We start from the raw sequence: 21,402 nt of genomic DNA, 5'->3' as shown, positions 1-21,402 counted from the left end.
GCATGGCTCGGATGGGAAGCGATATATCAGAAGACGAAAATCGGAGGCATACCATCCTGACTTCATAACACCGACTGTAAAGTTCCCCGACGGTCAGATGGTCTGGGGACGAATAACAAGCAAAGGGGTGGGGTGATTAAGTTTATTAACGGAACGATGAATGCAGAAACCTACACTGCTATCTTGGAAGAGTGCCTGAAACCCGTTATTAGGGATCACCCCACAGACGTCCAAAACTGCATTTTTCAACAGGACTCAACATCTTGCCACACAGCAAAATTGGTAAGTTTTATGCTATTTAGATTTAATGATGAGTTTGTCTTTTTGTCTCACAACGCTTAAAACATACTTACACCAATGTTTTCCTTCATTTTTCTCCCTTAAGGTGCAGTCATACCTCAGATAGGATTTAAATCCTATTGAAAATTGCTGGTACATTATGTCATCTAAAATTTCTGAACAAATAAGATTCAGGTGCAGGAGAGTATTGTAAGGGTGTGGTACCACGAAATTGGGCAACCTTATATCCAGAGTTTAACTCTATCCATAGATCTATGCCAGCTCGTTGCAAGGCTGTACTTGCAGCTCGAGGAAGAACAACGAAATATTGAGGACTTATTTTGCTGATTTACAGTACATAAAACTATTACGTCAACTTGTCATTTCAATTTGTACGTAAATGCAGTAAAATGTATGTTAGGTTGTCATGATTGACATTTGTATGATTTCTCCTATTTTCATTACGCATTTTACCCTTTGGGAAGATATCTGTGGCAATTATGTATATGAGCTGGAGTCTTTTTATTCGATTTCATTCACAGAGGTATATATCACATCTAACAAATACATTTCGAACATTGCTGCAACCCACAGTACAGCGCAAAATTTACAATGATGCAGTTTTTTTGTCCTGCACTGTAGGTAGTTTGAATAAATACAAGAATGAAGTAGACAAACTTTTAGAGAGGGTGGAGAGGTTATGTAGGAAGGAATAGTTTTTTTTTTTTAATGGATGATGCTGTATAAACTTGCGTCATTTGCCACTGCTAATACTATTAATTCACAAATTCAGGAATTTACAAATGGGGGGAGGGAAAAATGTGCCATGAGAAATGTAAGTTCCTGTAAGCTTGACTTATGTTCTAGGAAAAATAATGTAATCACTGGTTAAAGACCATACAGGAATGCAGTTATTGAAATCAAAGCATAAATCAGATCGTGTGATCTGATACTGTGATCTGAAAACAAAGGAACTTGTTACAAAAAAATAATTTTGAACCGTATATGTACTTCAATTCCCGAAAAGCTTTTGATACTGTTCAACCTGTATCAAAATTTGAACAAATTTTGATACATGTTGAACTGAACTGAACAAATTTGAGCAATGTGGATTAGAGAGAGATTGCTGCTATGAATAAAGGGACGGTTGAATGTGGAGATGACAAACGATTATCAGTGAGCACTACTCTTTTTATTCTAGTGTTATAATGGAGCTTCTAGGGTTCACTGCTTGGCTCATTTTTGTTTTCACTATTTATTAATGAAGAAATACCGGGCTTAATCTCTAATAGTTCATAGCCTGATACAATGGTCGGCATGGTGGTAACGACAGTAATCAGGGTATGCTACTGTAACTAGATCTAGAAAAATTAAACAGATGGGCTGAGAAGTGGCAAATGAAGTTTACCATTGACAAATGCTGTGAACTCCATAAAGGTAGCAATAATCCGTAGAACATACAAACCGAATGATATACAAAACGGATAGTAAACCGTATAACCTAGAAACTATGTGGTACTACACTCAAAGTAGTAAAGAAGAAAACAGACCTGGTGATAATTGTGCACTCAGAGATGAAGTTCTCTCAGAAACGAAGACAGTCCGCTAGGACAGCCCGTGGGATTTTGTTAATGATATACAGGAAATTTTCAAGAAAGGATAAGGAGGAAATTATTCCTCTGTTAAGACAATAGTCAAGTATCTTCAGAACTGCATTCGGGTCTTGTAGCTTCATTTAAAGAAGAATACGGATCTTGTTAAGAGCGAATGAGGTCACTCGTACCAAGAAAGACTTCAGTTCAGCAAATTGCAGGGTCTAGACTCTAGAGACTACGTACCTGAGAGGATATCTGATTGATTTATTGAGGTGTTAAGGCTTTGAATAGGTTGAGTAACTAAATGTTAATGGTTGTTTGTTGTATGGTATTAGGTGCATCAACAACCTAGGCCATATTTTGCCATATATAATAAATCATCATAAAAAAAAAACAAAAAAAAAAACTATATTATTTTTAGGCCACCTGAATAATTCAATTCTTCTCCCATGCACTGTGTCTTATGTGTGCTAATTGCGTGTGTTCTATGGTCGATTTGTCTGTTTTGCTGGACGATAAACCTCAGTTTCTATGCCTGAGACCGACTCAGCTACGGAGTGAAAAAAGCCCATTAAAGTTCCTCGAGTCATCGACGGGATTCGAACTCGGGCCTTTTCCACCCGGTGTGGAGAGGACGGTAACGATACTACTGTGCTACTACCCGCGCAGACTAATAAATCAGCAAATTATGTGTGTTCTGTAGTCGATTTTCTGAACGAAAAACTCGAGTTTCCGGGAGCCATCGTAGGTAGCACAGTTGGTACTATCTCCATCCATCCCCGGATGCAAAAGACGAGAATTCGAACCCGTCGATGACGGGAGGAATTTTTCTGATTCTTTTTCACACCTTGACTGAGTTCGTCGGTCTCAGGCATGGGTAGCATGGTTTTGATCTTCCGGAAACTCGGATTTTTCGCCCAGAAACAGAAAATTTACCACAGAACACACATAATTTACAGACAGTATACACGGAGCAACAATAACAACAACCACGAGGGCAATGTTAATGGCAACTTTACTCTCGCTCAGTCAACGCACTTAAGGGGAATATAAGTTTAAAATGAGAAAGGATGGTAGCAGGATAGATGTGTCGAAATTTGCTATAAGCCAGAGAATATTTGATTGTTGGAAAATTTCCATTTGGTTTTGTGTAAGTGGGTACTTTGAATAATTTAAAGGAAGAATTATACCAATTATTAGAGGGTTGAACAGGTGATGTGGGAAATGTTTTTTTTTTTTTTTTGGTGACGTCGTGTTGGCTTGTTTCATTTGCCACTACTAATGATTTTGGTGATTATGTTGAAAAATAAATGTTATGCGCAAGTCAAATGCTGCCCTTTTATTTTTTTTAAATTTAAACTTATTAATTGACTATCCAGTTATTAAAAGATACATTACAGCACACCCACAGAGTCTGTGACTACACCCTTTTCAGATGGATGACTTCACTGTTGATTCGTGAATTAAACGCGTGGGGGTAGTGTTGATTCGGTCCACGGTGTATAACGTACCCTGGTTGCAGTTCGCAATTTTGTTGTGTGAGTCAGCTACCTGCTCTCATGTGAATATCGGCGTTACTGTTTGTTTGTGCTATTTTGGCAACCATCAAATAGTTATATGTCATGTAACTGACATATTTTTGTGTTCTTGTATAGGCCTTCATATAAGCTATAAAATGGCCGATACTAGTAATATTGTATTTATGCGTGATAGAGTAAAATATGTTTGCACTTGCGGATCTATGAGGCCAATAACAAGAATATACTTCTGTCGACATTGTTCAGAGCTGAGATGTGGTGACTGCGTTTCACATGAGGTAAGAATATAAAATAATACGAGGTCCAACTTTTAGTGCTTGATTCGGCCACTCACTGCCATTCTGGATAGTTGCGTCTTTAGTATCGTGCTGTATCTCCGATGGAAACTGGTTTATGGTGTAGGCATCCTCCCTTCCTCCTCCCACTAATATTCTTTTAGTTATTTATATCTTATTTACTCCAAAGGTTAAACAGCAACTTTTTGTAAGTGTTTTGACAGCCAGTATACAAACACCAATAGTTATCAATGGGTTGTGTATGGTACAGGTTCGATTTCTTAATTGGCGCCACGTACGCAACCCCAGGCCACGATACCATTTGATTATTCATAAAAGTCATGCCTTTATTTCACGAGCGTTTCGAAAGGCTAACGAAGACTTCAGGATCAGCAAACCATCGTACTAGTGCAAGTGTACAGGCATAACCATATGTACCACTGTAATGCGGCAGATGGTGGATTGCGCCGAAAAGGAGAAAAGGAGTATCAACTTTTGCAATATACGATATTGTTTTCTGTTTTAATAATCTATTGATGGGCAGAGTTGTTATTTAAGAAGCACTTAATCAAAAAAAAAAAAAATCTTCCATTTTCAATATTTCTTGAAAGGCTAGGAGCGTTATCTTTCTAAAAATATCCTTGAGATAGAGAGAATGTCAAATCACTGCAAATCGTTTGGGGAGGGTTACAGTTTTACTTTCCCATTACCACTTTTCACTGTTAATATGATATCTATCCATGAATCAAAAATGTGTATCTGTTATTTTGTACCTTGTTATTTCTTCCTTAGTAAATGACAGTGGATAGACTTGGTCTGTTAACCAAAGCTAGCCAGCCACAGCGAAAAAATAAAATAATAATAATGCTAGAAGTTAAAAGAATGCACAACTAATCAGAAATTTTCTGTCATTCAACTTTTCTGATCTCAGAATTGTTTTACAGCATATGGATCGGTTAGTCATGCTTCTTATAGCCAGAACTTGACAAGATTAATGTTTTTGGCAAAAGTTGATCCAAGATGTATGAATATTACACCAGTTCTAATTGGTTTTGACTTTGGGTTCAATGATTAATTACTGATTATTAAATATTTAATTACATTTTTTCATGATTAATTAGTGAAACATATTTTTTTTTTTTTTTTGGACTTTGTGTATTTTTTATCACTGATTATGAATGTGGACTTATATTTTTCCTAGCACCCTCGTATATTAATTTTTCACATACTTATATTTTGGTTCCTATTAGCTGGACTGCCAATTGAGAAGTTCTGGAGTGAGAAGTTTCCTACATGTTGCTGCAGTGGTCAGTTGCTAGATTGTTCTTTCATTGTCTGCTCTCCCACATGTCAAACAGATATATAAAGCAAACCTCCTGGACAAGACTGTCAGTTATATGTGAGTTAATGTTACATATGAAGTATGATCAAGAAGTTTTGGGACTAAACTGATATATGGGAAATGATACCAGCTATATGGGTCTCCTTTCAAGTAGTGTCCTTGACACTGGATTACTCTGATTCCAACACTTCTGTATCTTCTGGAAACATTCCTGATGTGCTTCTTTTGGAATTAATAATAGTTACTGTGTTGAATTCCATTCCAAATAATTTCCTGAAATATTGCAGATTTGTGACCTTTCAAGGAGGCTTTAAGCTTGGAAAACAAAGAGCAAAAATCAAAGGGAGTTAAATCGGGCAAATTTGGATGGCAGGATGGCAGGTGGCTAATGTGATGAAATGCTTTTCAAAAAGTTCTTCGATGTAAAGTGCAAAGGCACTGTCATGATGCAAGTGTCAGTTCTCTGAAGCCCAATTTTCTGGTCATTTCTCTGAAAACTGTTCTGCAATTAGTGTATAACTGTGTTCTAGTATTCCTGGTTCATTGTTTGACCATGTGGGAAAAAATTCATAAAACATACCTTGTGAGTCAAAAAATATGATAAGCATGATCTTCACATTCAATCAAGATTGTCTTACTCTTTTGGATCATGGAGAAGATGGAGTCTTCCAGTAAGAGGATTGTCCTTTGTTTTATGGTCATAATCATATACCCAGGATTTGTGCCCATAGTATTACTGACCAAAAAAAAAAAAAGAAAAAAAAAGTCATTCAACAAAAAAGTATCTATAATAATCTCTCCCCAACTGCATGTTTGTTGATTGTAGATTTGAGATAATATGGATTTATAATTTACAATCTGTTTTATTTTTAAATACATGTAGTTCAGTCCAGTCTTCTCAAAACAAAAGAATATGACTGTTATTATTCATGCCTTCTAGAGATCATGGGAACAGATCTAGTGGGCAGTGGAGAGGGAGGAGATTTATTCTTTACCCTTGGGGTTCCCAAACTGTTCACTCAAGTCACACTTGGAATTAAAAGATGGCACATCTAAAGATTGATTACACTTGAACTGAATGGAGTTTTTCCTACTCTTGTAATACATTTGAAGAAGGCTGCATAAGACCAAGGTGTTTGGACACAGGTTAGGACCCACTGCAGTGACACACTTTCCAGTACCATATAAAGTGTTCTGTGTGAGCATGCATTTTGCAGCCTCTCCACAGTTTTTGTGTTTCTGACTAACATGTTCATTTTTGTTGGATGTGTTTTGGATTTGTTTTCGTAATGCTTTATGGATTACCTTGTATCTTTGTATGAAATGTAAGTGCAACCGAAGAGGACAATTGAAATTTTGTGTATGTATGCATACCTTGTTCCATCACCTTTTTTTTTTTTTATTGTATTATCAACCTTATCATCATTTCTGTGTTGTAGATATGGAAAATGAAGCTTACTGCATTTTTTCATATATTTTATCACCATATTTATTGTTTTTTCCCTTAACTTCCTATTTTCTGTGGGATTTTAGTCCTTGCCAACTGCAGTTTTACCAAGCACAGTACTTTTCAGGAACATATCCCTTGCAATTGGTGAGGGATTACTGTACTGCCGGCTGCATTTTAGGCTTTTGAAGTTGTGGTATAAAAATCTCTGAAACAGCTACTTTGGTTTGGAAGTTGCTATTTTTTGAAAAATAGCTTCTGAAAATATGAAAATTATTTTGTTTTATAGTATGCTGACCAGCATGGAGAAAAAAAAAAAATTGAGATATCTGGTCCTGTTATTCAAGAAGAGCATAATTTTATGTGTTCGTTATTATGATTAGAACCATAGAATATGTCATTTTTAAGAATTACTGTCCTGATTTTCGCATATTTTTTAAAAATTTTTTATTTTAGGTTGATTCACACTATTGTCCAAACTGTTTGGAATATATGCCCTCACCTGAAGCAAGATTGAAGAAAAATAGGTACTATTATTTTTGCTCTTATGTTTAATGAGTATTCACAAATTTGTATGGGTATGATAGGCAAGTATGAGTGTTTTGCATTTTATGTTCAGAACATTCATACTTGTCCAACATACCCTTACAAAGAGCACTAACAATAAAGATAATTTCTAAAATATTTATAAAAACTGCATTATTATTACCTACTTGACAGCATTTGGAAAAAAGTATCCATACTTTGTGTCCATGTTAGTTGGATAAGTATCATAAATGATAATTTACTAGAGCCATCAAGTGTACTTAACTATGTTTAAAATCAAATGATATGTATAAATGAAAACTATATGAAGATAAAATCACATTAAAATTAATTATAACCACTTTAGAAACCTTTTGAGTACTGTTTAACTTAAAAATTTGTAAGTATATGGTGTTATAAAGGAAGCCAAGATATATGACAGGAATGTATTAAGGTCAGTGGAGACATTGTAGAAATAGGAGTAGGCATGAAAAAAAAAAAATTAAAACAATGAACAAAAGGAAGTACTGTAATTGGAGGAAAATCAGGGGAAGGAAAGGGGAGAGGGATAGGACTGATAGGATGCAAAAAGGAAAAGAGATATGCATCACTGGTAGTCAAAAGGGGATGGATATTGGGAAGAGAAATTCATTGGGTCCATCCACACCACCCACCACTATCAACTCAAATACCAGATGGATAGCCATCTATTATATATTTTATCACCATATTTATTGTTTTTTCCCTTAACTTCCTATTTTCTGTGGGATTTTTTTCCCACAGAACAGAGATCAGAGAATGCATAGGCATTCCCTGATCTCTACTAATATTTCTAAGTTTTATTCTTATAATTAATGCTTCCAACAGTCATCTGCAATAAAAAAATTAAGAGAGCTGTCCAGAATAAGTGCAATATCAGCACAATATTATTTATGGTAGTCCTAGAAATGCTGAGCTGCCAAATGTGCAGTTTGCATAATGAATAGCAGAACTATGTCTGGTCAGTCAGCTTGTCTCAAAAATGGATTTTAGATTCTGCTATGTAAGCTACACCAATCTAAGAGAAATACAATAAACACCCAACTTTGATAGTGTGGAATAGGTGTTTTTATCTACAAGGTGGTATTTTGTAGCTTATTGCCAGGAAGTTGCATATATTAGTTATGCAGAATCCTTACAGTAGCTATCAGAGGTTCCTAGATAGCACACAGATAGCAGTGAAATGACAGGTGTTGGGGGTGAGACTATTCTGTTATTAACCTGCTGATCACACATTTCTTGAGCACACCTTTGGGAAAGCCACATCATACCTATTGGCTCTGACAGTGGCCCCTATAGCAGGCATCCACAGTGCAATGGAACCATTCCCTCTGAAATAATATTTTGCCTAGATGTGCTAACAATGCTGAATGTGTTGCTCCACATGATGAATGAAATTAGTGATGAATTAGACTCTGCACATATCGCTTTCAATGCACTTGTTAAAAGGCATGAAGTAATTCAATAAACAAGGATTCATTCCACTTCCAGGAAATATGTAAATTGATGTGACAAAAAACTATAAATATATTGGAGTGTCATCAACTGCTGTCATCAATCATGCTGGAATAATCACAAACACATTATCCACTTAACTTCTCCAAAATGTAACAGGACTAGAAGGTTTATGTAAAATAGGTGCCATAACTTTTGCTATGCCATGGCTAAATTATTGACATTGCTGTGAATTTTCTGGCACGTGCAATTGTCATATATCACAATCTGCTCTTATGATGGTGTTCATGTCTAATGGCACCAGGAGTTTCCCCCATCTCTGCATTGCTTTCATTGTAGGTGTAAAGTTCACTGTAAAGGCCAGAGATTTAAAAGTGTATGGATTTTGTAATGTATTGTTGTTCTTCTGGCCATTTAGCTGTTAGATCCCTGCTGGGGCCATGTTGCCCACACTATGCCTCATGGAAACAGACCAGATACCCAGTAATTTTAAGTTTTCACTCTGGCAGGTCCTTCCACCTAATTTTCTGAGATTTCAGTGGCTAGGACTTAAAAAAAAAAATAAAAATAAAATAATAATAATAGTATTGGGAAGTAGTCGCTGAAAGGTTAGGCCCTCCTGATATACATTCATCAGTATTATTAATAAATACTGAAAATAACAATGAGCCCGGCCTTAACCTTTGGGGGACTTCACTAATGACATTAGTCCATGAAGAGTAGTGCCCATTGATAACCACTGTCTTTTTCCACAATCATCCCTTTATCCATAGCAGTATGCCCTTAATGCCACCCTGCTTCAATTTGTACAGCAGTCTTTTCTGTGCAACACTATGAAAAGGCTTCCTGAAATCCAAGTATATGATATCAAAATTATTTTTTGCATCCAGTTCCTTAGTCACTGCATTATAGTATCCAATCAGATTGGCCAAATGAGACCACCCCTCAACAAATCAATGCTGTGATTACAGTATAATTGCATTCCTGTCTAGACAGTCCTGTATTACTTCTTTAAACAGTGACTCCATTATTTTCCCGGGAACAGAATTGGGGATATATTCGCACATCTCCAGTCCATAGAGATCTCCTCTGAATCCAAGGATGCTCCTATAATTATAGCTAAGGGTTTGCTCACTGACTTTGGTGCTGTCTTTAATATAATTGGAGAGATTACATCCATTCCAGGTGCCTTTTTTATGTTTAGCTTCAACAATTTCTCTTTCAGTTATCACAAAATCATTTGGCTCCCCGTTAGTTTGATGAATGTCTGGCATCCCTTTCCCTAAAGTATTCCTCATATGTGAATGTAGAAAGAAAATACCTGTTAAGTTTGTCAGCAATCTGAGCAGGGTCCTCAACAGTTAACCCATTATCAGTTAAGACATCAAGTGTCCCAGTATGATTAAAACCCTTCTTTCTATTGTTAATATAAGCCTAAAAGTCTTTGCTGCTGTTTTTTTTTTGCATTATTGCCAGAGACTTCTCATAATGTCTTAGCTTGCCTAACCTTCTTTGTGACTTGATTACAGACTAATTTATATGCTATAGGCTTCTATTAGAAGATGCACAAGGCATAATTTCTTATGGGTTTAGATAATTAACTATATAATATCAGTGTAGATACAACATAGTTTACCCATAAATTTGAACTACGTATGTAGTGTGAAACGCATCTTTTTAATTGTATCTCATATTGTGGGTGCCTTCACAATGAGATAGCTGGTATTGCACTACTTCAAATAAATAACGCTTCTCTAGTAGAGAAGACTACTGTTAATTTCAGGGGATACCACCTGCCAGATGATCGTTTTGAAGCTTTTTGGCTTCATCATCAATGAGTAGGCAGGTACCCTGGTAATGCAACATGCCATCACAGTTGCGAAGTTATTTCAACAATATGAGAGATGCCAAATGGTGTATAAATAATAATCTATTAGAAGATGAAATGCACAAGGCATAATTTCTTATTTGTTTAGGTAATTAACTGTATAATATCGGTGTAGATACACGATAGTTTACCCATAAATTTGAACTGCTTATGTAGTGTGAAAGGCATTGTTTTAATTGTATCTCATTTTGGGTGCCTTCTCAATATGAGATACAATTAAAACGATGCCTTTCACACTACATAAGCAGTTCAAATTTATGGGTAAACTATCGTGTATCTACACCGATATTATACAGTTAATTACCTAAACAAATAAGAAATTATGCCTTGTGCATTTCATCTTCTAATAGATTATTATTTATACACCATTCGGCATCTCTCATATTGTTGAAATAACTTTGCAACTGTGATGGCATGTTGCATTACCAGGGTACCTGCACACTCACTGATGATGGCAAAGCCAAAAATCTTCGAAATGATCGTCAGGGTGGTGGTATGCCCTGAAATTAACAGTAGTCTTCTCTACTAGAGAAGCGTTATTTATTTGAAGTAGTGCAATACCAGCTATCTCATTGTGAAGGCACCCACAATATCAGATACAATTAAAAAGATGCCTTTCATGCTACATACACCATAGTTTACCCATAAATTTGAACTATGTATCTACATCGATATTATATAGTTAACTATAGGCTTCTCTATTACCTGATAATTTATATGCATCCCACTCAGTTTTCCCCTCTGCCACCTGTCTGATCATTTCATCTGACATTCCATTTAGATCTAAACCTTGAACATTATTTTTTAATAGATATTCAAATTCAGTGTTGCTTTTCATATTGAAATGCTTAGTAGCTTTTATGATTACTTCCCTGAATGTTTCCCACTTAGAATTTGCTGTTGACTATGTGTATTTTAGTGCAATTGCATCATTTATACACAGCTAAATATAAATTAGCAAATTTGCAATAGTGGCATCGTTTAAGTTGCATCTCAAATTGTGAATACCTTCACGACGAGTTGCCATGACATTGCACTACTTTGAATAAGTAATGCTTCACCCAAAGGAGAAGACTGTTACTTATTCTCAGTGGATACCACCACCCAGACGGCACTGTTTCAGGGCTATTTGGCCCTGAAAATATCATGCCCCTTGGCAATGTCATGTCCCATTCCTTATAGCTCCACAAACATCAAACAAGCAGTGAATTTCAAAATGTGATTCAGAGTCCAACTGCCCCTCTCAGTTCTCCCCTGAGCCACAGTACTCCCTTAGTTTGAGCCTTTTGCTTTGCTGCTCTGGTCTATGCCTTGAGTGAACTGTAATTTGTAGTTATCTCTGAGCTGTCTAGTGCAGCATGTTCAACACTCATAGTAAATTTTTGAGTATATGTGATAACATTTTTTGACAACAATCTATGTTATTTGTTTTGTTAACTTTATTTGTTATGTTAACTGTGAGGATTATAAAAGAAATCATTAACACAAATTTTTTCTATCAGAAGGTGTCTATAAAAAAAAAATAAGCAAAACTTTTCCTAACGATTTCATTCCTGTTGAATTCCAAAGAGTGCATTACAGAACTTCAGGGCTGGAAATTAACTGACATTCATCGGAATGCTATTCCTTTTCATCACGTGCTTTGGTATTGCCATGTAGATATTTGTATCAAAAATTAGATATTATATAAACAAGCATTCCAGTTTGTCATTTGACTCCTGGCCATGCAACAAATTTATTTATAACATAAGTTCATTATGGAGCAAAAACTAACAATTTAAAAACATTCTTATCCATTTGTCTGTGCACATCGATGTTTTTATATGAATAGACATTGCATCATTCAGGATATTAGGACTTCCCAAATTGAGAAGCATAATTCGGGTGTGTGTGTGCAATAATAGGGTTTAAACTATTGTTTTAGCATGTTTCAATAATTTTTACTTTATGTTATATGTATTTATTGATTTGAGTACTTTGATAGAATGCTGAATTAGACATTATCTTTGCAGGTGTGCAAATTGCTTTGATTGCCCAAGTTGTATGCATACATTATCAACACGTGCAACTAGTATTCAGATACCTAGTGCTGATGATCCTAATAAAACTGTGCCAAAAAAAGTGTATTATCTTGTTTGTGGATTTTGTCGTTGGACTTCCAGAGATGTTGGCATTTCGGACCAAACTGTGGGTAAGATTATAAATTGTATTTGACTTCCCCCCCCACACACAATATCCATAGCCGACCGGGCTAGCCGAGTGGGTAAAGTACCTGCCCGGCAACCCAACGGTCGCGGGTTCGATTCCCGCCTCGGGCTTGGATCAAAGTACTGCAAAAACCTTGGGAGGTGCAATATGGCCACAGAAGCCGATGCGCCAACAACTACAAAATCAATCAATCAAACAATATCCATCAGCATTAGTTATTTGCAAATTGGGAAAAAGACAAGTGGAAATGCTGTGAAACTTTATCTTGTGAAAAGTGAAAAATTTTCAGGTTTGAAATCCTATTACTCAAATGTGTGACTGTTAATTTTGAGAGACACGAAACATTTTGAATTAAGGTGTGGCCATTAAAAAAAACAAAATGCTCTAGTAGCCCAATAATACATTAAAAATAAGATTTTCATTTGTGAAATTTTGGCATATTGGCTATTCTAAAGAAATAGCTGTTCTTAAGAACAGATTGCTTTGTTTGAGAAAGCATTGAGCTTGGAAAATATTTTATAAACATAATCAACTAACACTAAGCCACTTCGTTTAATATTAAACTAACCTGCACTCACAAAAGAAAATACAGGAATATACATGTGCGCTCTCGCTCACTCACTTGCCAAAGTAAAGATACATAAAATGAAGGAAATCTGGTATATGCACACAATACGGCTTACAGATGAAAAGTATTACAAAGTTTAGTGCCCATCAACTCTGTAAAAATAAATAAAATAAACAACACTTTCAGAGTTGACACCTTAGCCACTAGCATTTCAAACACAACCAGGATCTAACTATTAGTTTCCTTTAAGGGGGTCTTGGAAATAAGCAGATCAGATCCACACAGCAAGCTTGAACACTGAGATCCTAGTGCCATAATTAGATCAGTTTTCTCTTCTTTAAAGATCTATACAGGATTGTTGTGATAAAGTGTGTAATTGTAAATTTTTCTTCCCTACACCTCTTGGCTGCTCACTTAAGTTCTATACATTATTTGCTGATCAGCCTAAGTCTGCTAACAGCAGCTACCAGTCATCTGATGAGAGATTAGTAAGGCTTGAAGCAGCTGTCACATTGAACAGTTGGCCTTATGCATCACATATCATGACAGAGTTATCTGCTAATCAACATAAGGTGCTAATATCACAGTTATCTATTAGTTTCTGTCATTGTTGGTCAAAGTGTCTCCAGTACAGAAATTGAACATAGAAATGTATAAAATTTTGAAATGCCAAAGTTGAAATATAACTTTGCACCCTTTGCTACTTTATAAAGTTTTCTTATTTCCACTAACCAGCAACCAATTTTCCTTGAAATTTGTGCTTCCATCTAGTATAGAAGAGTTTCATATAACTGATTACCATTGTCCCATTTTATCTGTATTAATTTACTTGGTTTTTGAAGGCAGTTGATACGTTATTGTGACACTTTCCTTTTTTACATTTCATTTATATTATTAAGTGAATTTTTGCAAATATTAATCGTATTTTTCCTTTGTCATACAGCAAGTGGTGGATGGCAAGAACCAGAAAATTCTGATAGCAAACGGGTGAGTGATAAAATTACTGAAATTGAATATTGTAATAATGAATGTGGGGTAACAAAAAAAAAAAAATAAAAATAAATATACAGTAAACATATAGAAATTTGTTTACCTTCATTACCTTACTTTCATGCACTGATAAGCCAAAACATTATGACCACCTATCTAATATGATGTTAGTCATCCACGTGCAGCCAAAACAGCTCGTACTCATTGAGGCATGGATGCTACAAGATTTTTAAATGTCTTGTTGTATCTGGTATCAACAGATCCTTTAAGGTCCGTTCCTGTCCATGGATCAAAGTTGCTGTCCCAACACAAACCACAGATGCTCGATAGAATTGATGTCTGGGGAATGTAGAGGCTGCAATACCTGAAAGTCTTCCTCATGTTCCGCAAACCAGTCTTGAACAATCCTGCTGAAAGACGGCACTGCCAGAGGGTAAGACTGTTGCCATGAAAGGATGTGCCTGGTCAGCAATGATGTTTAGGTAGAATGTAGAGTGTATTTAGTGTCAAGCGGCGCCAGTGGTTCCCCAATCTCCGCGTTGCTTTCATTGTAGGTGTGCCAGTTCACTGGAAAGACCAGAGATTTAAGTGTGTGGATGTTGTATACGTATAGTGTTATGTACTGTTGTTCTTCTGGCCATTTAGCCGCTGGACTCCTGCTGAGGCCTAACGTTGTCTGCACTCAGCCCCGTGGAGGCAGGCCAGGTATACCAGCATTATAATTATTTACTGTGGCAGGTCCTGCCACCTAATTTCCTGAGTTTCAGTGGCTAGGACCTAATCAAAAAAAAAAAAAATTTTTTTTTTTTTTCTTTCGCGTGGGGGGATAAGAGCACTTAGGATTTGAAAGGCCGAAACTATTGCCAAACAGTAATTTGGACATGATTAAATTTGGACGTGTAGGGCAATCACTTGTGTACAGATAGAGTAGGGGAGGGAGACTGAAGAGTGGGGAGAGAGACAAAAATATGGAGTCAATAGGTGTCAGTTGGGCATGCCCATGCCCCACCAGAAGGAAAAATGGGGGTGGCGAGAAGGGGAGGAGACAAGAGGACAGTCACCCCCCCCCCCCCGCCAGGGAAGTGGAGTGGAAAGAAAGCCAGGAAAGAATGCCCAGCTCGGTGCCAATTGGCACACTGGCAGCAAATCTGCTGTTCAAGGTGGGGAAAAGATATGGGTAGTTTTTTTTTTTTTTTTTTTTGATTTGGTAGCGCATCAGCTTCTGTGGCCATATTGCACCTCCCAAGGTTTTTTTTGCAGTACTTGGATCCAAGCCCGAGGCGGGAATCGAACCCGCGACCTTTGGGTTGCCGGGCAGGTACTTTACCTACTCGGCTAGCCCGGTCGGCATATGGGTAGTAGTGGCACATGATGCAAGAAAGCAAGTGTAGGAGCTTATGCAGCATCAGCCAAAAAAAAAAAAAAAAAAAAAAAATCACACCATTCCCTCCAAATGCCTGTCCAGTTCCTCCTTAAATTTATTTAACCTATCAACTTCCACAACGACAGATGGAAGTTTGTTCCAGCAATTAACCACCCGCTGGCTAAAGGCAAATTTCCGCACATCTATTCTACATCTGTCCTTTCTTAATTTGAACTTATGTCCCCGTAGGTTGGTAATCTGAACAAGTGGAAGGATCCCATCAGAATTCAGCGTGCTCAACCCATTCAAGGCCTTATAGACCTCAATCAGATCACCACGCAGGTGCCTAGTCTCCAGCCACTGTAATTTGCAGAACTTAAGCCTCTCTTGGTAAGAGAATCCCTTCATTCCCCTCACCAATCGTGTTGCTCTTCTCTGTACACGCTCAAGCAAATCTACATCCTTCCTAAAATGAGATCTCCAGACCTGTACGCAGTACTCAAGGCGTGGCCTGACCATTGCCTTATACAGAGGGACAATCACCTCCTTTTCCCTGCTAGCAAAATTCCTATATATCATTGACAAAACCCCAAGACCCGCACTAGCAGCCTGTCTGCACTGCTCAGAAAACTTCATATCTGACTGCACAATTACTCCCAGGTCTTTTTCATTTTCTACCACCTTAAGTGTAGTACCACACAGTTGGTACGTTTCTCTGGGGTTACTTCTACCCATATGCAGTACTTTGCATTTGTCAAGGTTGAACTTCAGTTGCCACTTCTTAGCCCATCTGCCCAAATTATCTAGATCCTGTTGCAGTAGCACACTGCCATTACTGTCATTAACAACCCTGCCAACCTTTGTGTCATCTGCAAACTTCGACATTAAGCCTGATATACCTTCATCAATATCATTGATAAATACACAAAACAACAGTGGACCCAACACCGAACCCTGTGGGACTCCACTAATAACATTAGTCCACGAAGAGCAGCACCCATTGATTACTACCCTCTGTCTTCTCCCACTTAACCATCCTTTTATCCATTGTAGCAACTTACCCTTAATACCATTCTGCTCCAATTTGTACAGTAGTCTTCCATGCGCAACAGTGTCAAAAGCTTTCCTGAAATCCAAGTATATGATATCAAAATTATTTTTTGCATCCAGTTCCTTTGTGACCACATCATAATAACCAATCAAATTTGTCAGACAAGACTTTCCCTTAACAAACCCATGCTGTGTTTGAATTATTGCTGCAGTCTTGTCTAGATGATCCTGCAATGCATCTTTAACCAGCGACTCCATTATTTTACCCAGAACAGAAGTTAAACTAACTGGTCTGTAATTACTCGTGTCACCCTTCGATCCACCTTTGTGAATTGGGGACACATTTGCACATCTCCAGGTCCGTGGGAACCTCCCCTGAGTCCAAGGATGCTCTCATAATTATGGCTAAGGGTTTGCTTAGTTGCTTTGCCGCCTCCTTTAAAATAACTGGATAGATCCCATCCACCCCAGGTGCCTTTCTTATGTTTAACTTCAACAATTTCTCCTCCACTTTGCTCTCAGTTATTACAAAATCATTAAGCACACTGCTACAATTTGATAACCTTCTTCCATTTTCAAATTGTAATAATTCCTCACGTGTGAATGTAGATGCAAAATACTCATTCAGTTTGTTTGCTATCTGAGCAGGATCATCAACAGTCGAACCATCGATGTCAAGTGGACCAATCATATTCATCCCCTTCCTTTTAGAGTTTATATAAGTAAAGAAATCCTTGCTGTTTTTCTTAGCATCTTTTGCCAAAGATTTCTCGTAATCCGCCTTCGCCTGCCGAACCTCCTTTGTGACCTGTTTACAGACTAGCTTATATCTGCCACAGGCTTCTGCGTCACCTGATAATTTATATGCATCCCATGCATTTTTCTTCTCTGTCACGAGTCTCATTAGTTCATTTGATAACCATTTAGGCCTAAACCTTGAACGATATTTCTTAATCGGTATATAAAGTCTAGTAGCTTTCACGATTAATTCTTTGAATGCTTCCCACTTAGAATTTACTGTTTGTAACATCGTCAGTTGATCCCACTGTGCAGAATTTAAAAACTGTCTGAGACCACTGTACTCCCCTTTACGGAAGCAAAAATCCTTTTCTTTACCCCTGACGGTAGTTACCTCTTTGAGCAAATCCCACTTCAGCACACTGTGATCACTGCCACCTAGTGGTTCCTTTATCTGCAAATTCTTAATACACGAATGATCACTGCTGATAACCAGATCAAGAGTGTACTTTCTTTGTCCAACGAAGCAGTTGGAACCAGTGCCCCCATGTCATTCATGGGCCACGTGTCCATCCAGGTAGGTTGAGGTCAGTCACGTTTATGGGTTATATACCCGACCAGGGTAGTGTCTCTTTTGCATCCCGGAGGGGTCTGTTTCATTGATCCTGTTTCCGTCATCAAGGAGGGCGGTCCAGTGCCTTTTCCATCTAGTGAGCCCATCGTTTCTGTGGTGTGCGTCCTATTCAAGTAGGCTGGTTGGGTCAGACAATTTGGGTTTCAGTGCTGGTGTATTTGCTCATAGTCCAGTTGTTGTTGAAGTTTAATGTCTGCTTAAAGGCATACTGTGCCCTTAGTTCCAGATTGCAGAACAGGTTCTTCTTCTGGCAAAGAGTTCCTGTGCGAATCTGGTGAGGTTCTTATATTCTTCGCTTGTGTCCAAGAGATGATGCTCCTGGTCTCGCGGCAGGTAGGTCAATCTTGTTATTAGGTTTCCACGTAGGTCTTCGTAGTTTGTACATTTGTGCATGAGGTGGGTCCAGCTTTCCGGGTCACCCCGTGAACAGTTGGGGTCTTGGAGGAGGCCTAGAGATGTTAGTTTCTCGTTGAAGGGGCCGTGACCCGTCAATAAGTAGGTGGCATATAGGCCTGGAACCATACAGGTAGTTTCGGGAAAACCCTGTCTACATCAGGTATGAAGCGTCGTGTGACCTCCCTTTTGGTTGAGTCTGTCCACCTGTTTTGCCATTCCTGTTTTAAGTATACCAAGAGCTGAGCTTTTTCCATTTTTATATTGTTTGTGGGTTCAATCGTGAAGCCCAAGTAGGTCACAGAGATTCCTTTTGATACGTAGTATGCTAGTTCGCATCTGACCACTTCGAAATCCAGTGGTAAGGATCCTGTAAGAACCTGGAGCGCCTCCGTGCTCACAGTATTGCAGGATCGGGTGGTTTTGAGCAATATTGTTCGTTGTGTCAAGTCCAGTATTCTTTTGTTGGTGGTCAGTCTGGTTCTATGGTACCATATTGGTGCACCGTATATGATCGCTGGAAGAAAAGTGGTCTTGTAGTACAGCAACATGGTTTGTTTACTCAGCCCCCCAGTCTCTGCGCGAGTCTCACGCAATCAGGCTTGAGTAGTTCCTAATCTTGGTCCTGAGTTGTCTGAGATGCGGTTGGAATGTGAGCTTGCTGTCAAAAATGATCCAGAGGTATTTCATTTGTTGGGCGAATTTGATTGTAGCACGATTTATTTTAATTTGCGGTGGCCTCCTTATGTCCAATGTTCCCTTAAGCAAGATGGAAGTCGTTTTGGCAGGCGAGATCTGTAGAAAGTTCTCTGTAGCCCACCGCTGTAGAGTATACAGAGCTTGATTTGCTCGAGTCTCAAGTTGTGCCCTATTATCTGCCGTCACAGTGAGAATTAAATCATCCGCAAATGCTTGGGTTACCGCCTCCCCAAGATGATGTTTAGGTAGGTGGTAGATGTCAGATTGCCTGGCACATGGATCACTGGATCCAAGGTATCACGGGTTCGAGCCTGTGACCACCAAATACGGAGGATGCAGAAAGGTCAGGGAATGGCCACCGCATATCCTCGGAGCAATATGGCCTTAGTTGCTAATGCTCCTAAAAACTAAATAATAACAACAACAACCAGGGTATCACAGCAGAACATTGCCCAAAGCATGACACTGCCGCCACTGGCTTGTTTTCGTCCCACAGTGCATCCAGGTGCCATCACTTCCCCAGGTAAACGACACACGTACCCAACCATCCATATGGTGCAACAGGAAACATGATTCATTGGACCAGACGACCTTCTTCCAGTCACTCAAAGTACAGTTTCGATGCTCGCATGCCCATTGTAGGCACTGTCACCGGTGAACCGTGGTTAGCATGGGCACTCAGAGTGGCCTGTGGCTACACAGCCCCATTTTCAGTAGGGTTTGATGTATTGTGTGTTGTGACACATTACTCTCATCACCAGCATTCCAATTACTGGCTAGTTGCGCCACAGTCGCCCTTCTGTTGCCACGTACCATCCGGGAGAGCCTTCGCTCACCTCAAGCGTCGATGAGCAATGGTGGTCCAATACCTCACTGGCAGTTCATGGGTTCCCCCTCCTCTTACCACATTCGATAGGTATTAACCACGGCTGACTGTGAGCACCCCACCAGCCATGCCATTTCGGATATTCTCTGACCAAGGCGTCTGGCCATTACAATTTAGCCTTTGTCAAACTCACTTAAGTCTGCTGCCTTTTCCATCTGAAGAACAAGAGTAACACTAATTAATGGAGCTCAGTATCAGGTGTTTTTTATACCGTGTCCCCACATGCGCCGTAGTTCACCTGCAGTTGCTTTGATGTGTATAACAACTCGCTGGTCATAATGTTTTGGCTCATCGGTGTATTTACAGTATTGGCTTATCTTGTGATAGAAAATTGTAAGAAAACAAAAATAAGTAACTCAGTGGTTATTTTACATTAAACAGCTTCTTCATTTCACCCTTCCCATAATCTTAAGTATATATATTATTATAGACACTACTACATGTAGCTAAAGCTGCCCTCTCTCCCCAGTTCTTTAGAATCGCAAAAAAAAGTACTGCTTTTTTTTCTTTCAAGATTTTATTTTAGAAAATACTTGGATGTAATATAACAGGAAACTAAATGGGGGAAGGGGATTATAGTCTCAGCATAAGTGTTTTCTCTAATTTTAGCCATAATTTCACTTTCAGAATGTGAACATTTAAAAAGTTTTGCAGGTAAATGACGCACACCTCCCCTTTGGTTGAGTCACAGCTGAAATGCATTTTTATTTTTCAGCATAAAGTTTTGCTGATCTTTTAAGCGGTTGATCCTTAAAAAAAGGAAAAAAAAAAAAAAATTCCCAGCTGCTCCTCCCCAGTTTTGACATTTTATTATGAACAAAATGTTTTCAACAAAGATTTCAAACATTTGAATGAAGTAATTCTTACTGAGTGTAAGATCTGTAGTGTAAAATGAGTAGTTTGCTGTTTTCGCTGGTAGCAGATTTTTTTTTTTTTTTTATGCACTAGAGCAGGAGTTTGTATACTATGGGTTGCAACTAATAGTTTGTATGCTATTAGTTGCCTGTCCCCCTACACATGGACAGGCAACTAAGAGGGTAGGATCATAAAAATTGTTTAAATTTGGCCTTAGATGTGGTAGTCAAGCTTAGTTTTTTTGAGTATTATTAAGATTCCAAATCTGTATTTTACTTGTTTACTTTTCTTAGCAGAGGCCCTAGAGTTCTATGAAATACTTGCAAATTATTTTGTGTATTTTTATATTTATTTCTTGCCAAAACTAACAAATCAAATTATTACTTGATTTGATTCGTTAGATGTGGGTTGCACAAATTCATTATCGTGGTCATAGTACACAAAGTTTTGAGAAACCCCCTGAGAAGGAGAATACCTTTTATAACCTTCATATTTTTGACTTGATCGCTTCATATAGTAAAAATATTAACTTAGCATTATAATAATCATATATCATGGTTCCTTTATGTAAATAGCTAATAAAGATTCTCTTTGCATCCAAAAAATATGTTACTATCAGTTCTTATGTACAGAGA

At 38.0% G+C, this 21,402-nt stretch overlaps 1 protein-coding gene across 2 annotated transcripts in view; it reads left to right on the top strand.

Annotated features, from left to right (window-relative positions):
* The first annotated feature begins 3,317 nt into the window (after window positions 1-3,317).
* The window catches only part of DCTN4-p62 (dynactin subunit 4), a 92,785-nt gene continuing 74,700 nt past the window's right edge, over window positions 3,318-21,402 (top strand). Inside the window, exons 1-4 of one of the 2 annotated variants that reach the window (XM_090368794.1) lie at window positions 3,318-3,690; window positions 6,933-7,003; window positions 12,396-12,574; window positions 14,103-14,146. In XM_090368794.1, coding sequence (XP_090224920.1) covers window positions 3,550-3,690; window positions 6,933-7,003; window positions 12,396-12,574; window positions 14,103-14,146 — 435 coding nt within the window. In that variant the 5' untranslated portion in view covers window positions 3,318-3,549. The remainder of the gene's footprint in view (window positions 3,691-6,932; window positions 7,004-12,395; window positions 12,575-14,102; window positions 14,147-21,402) is intronic. The other variant, XM_090368795.1, reaches the window with a different exon arrangement.

Source organism: Mastigoproctus giganteus, chromosome 2, assembly GCF_048544385.1.
Source record: "Mastigoproctus giganteus isolate SK-2022 chromosome 2, ASM4854438v1, whole genome shotgun sequence".
Classification (NCBI taxonomy): Eukaryota; Metazoa; Arthropoda; class Arachnida; order Uropygi; family Thelyphonidae; genus Mastigoproctus; species Mastigoproctus giganteus.
The sequence above is the reverse complement of the archived record's forward strand: the minus strand, read 5'-3'. Positions and strand labels throughout refer to the sequence as shown.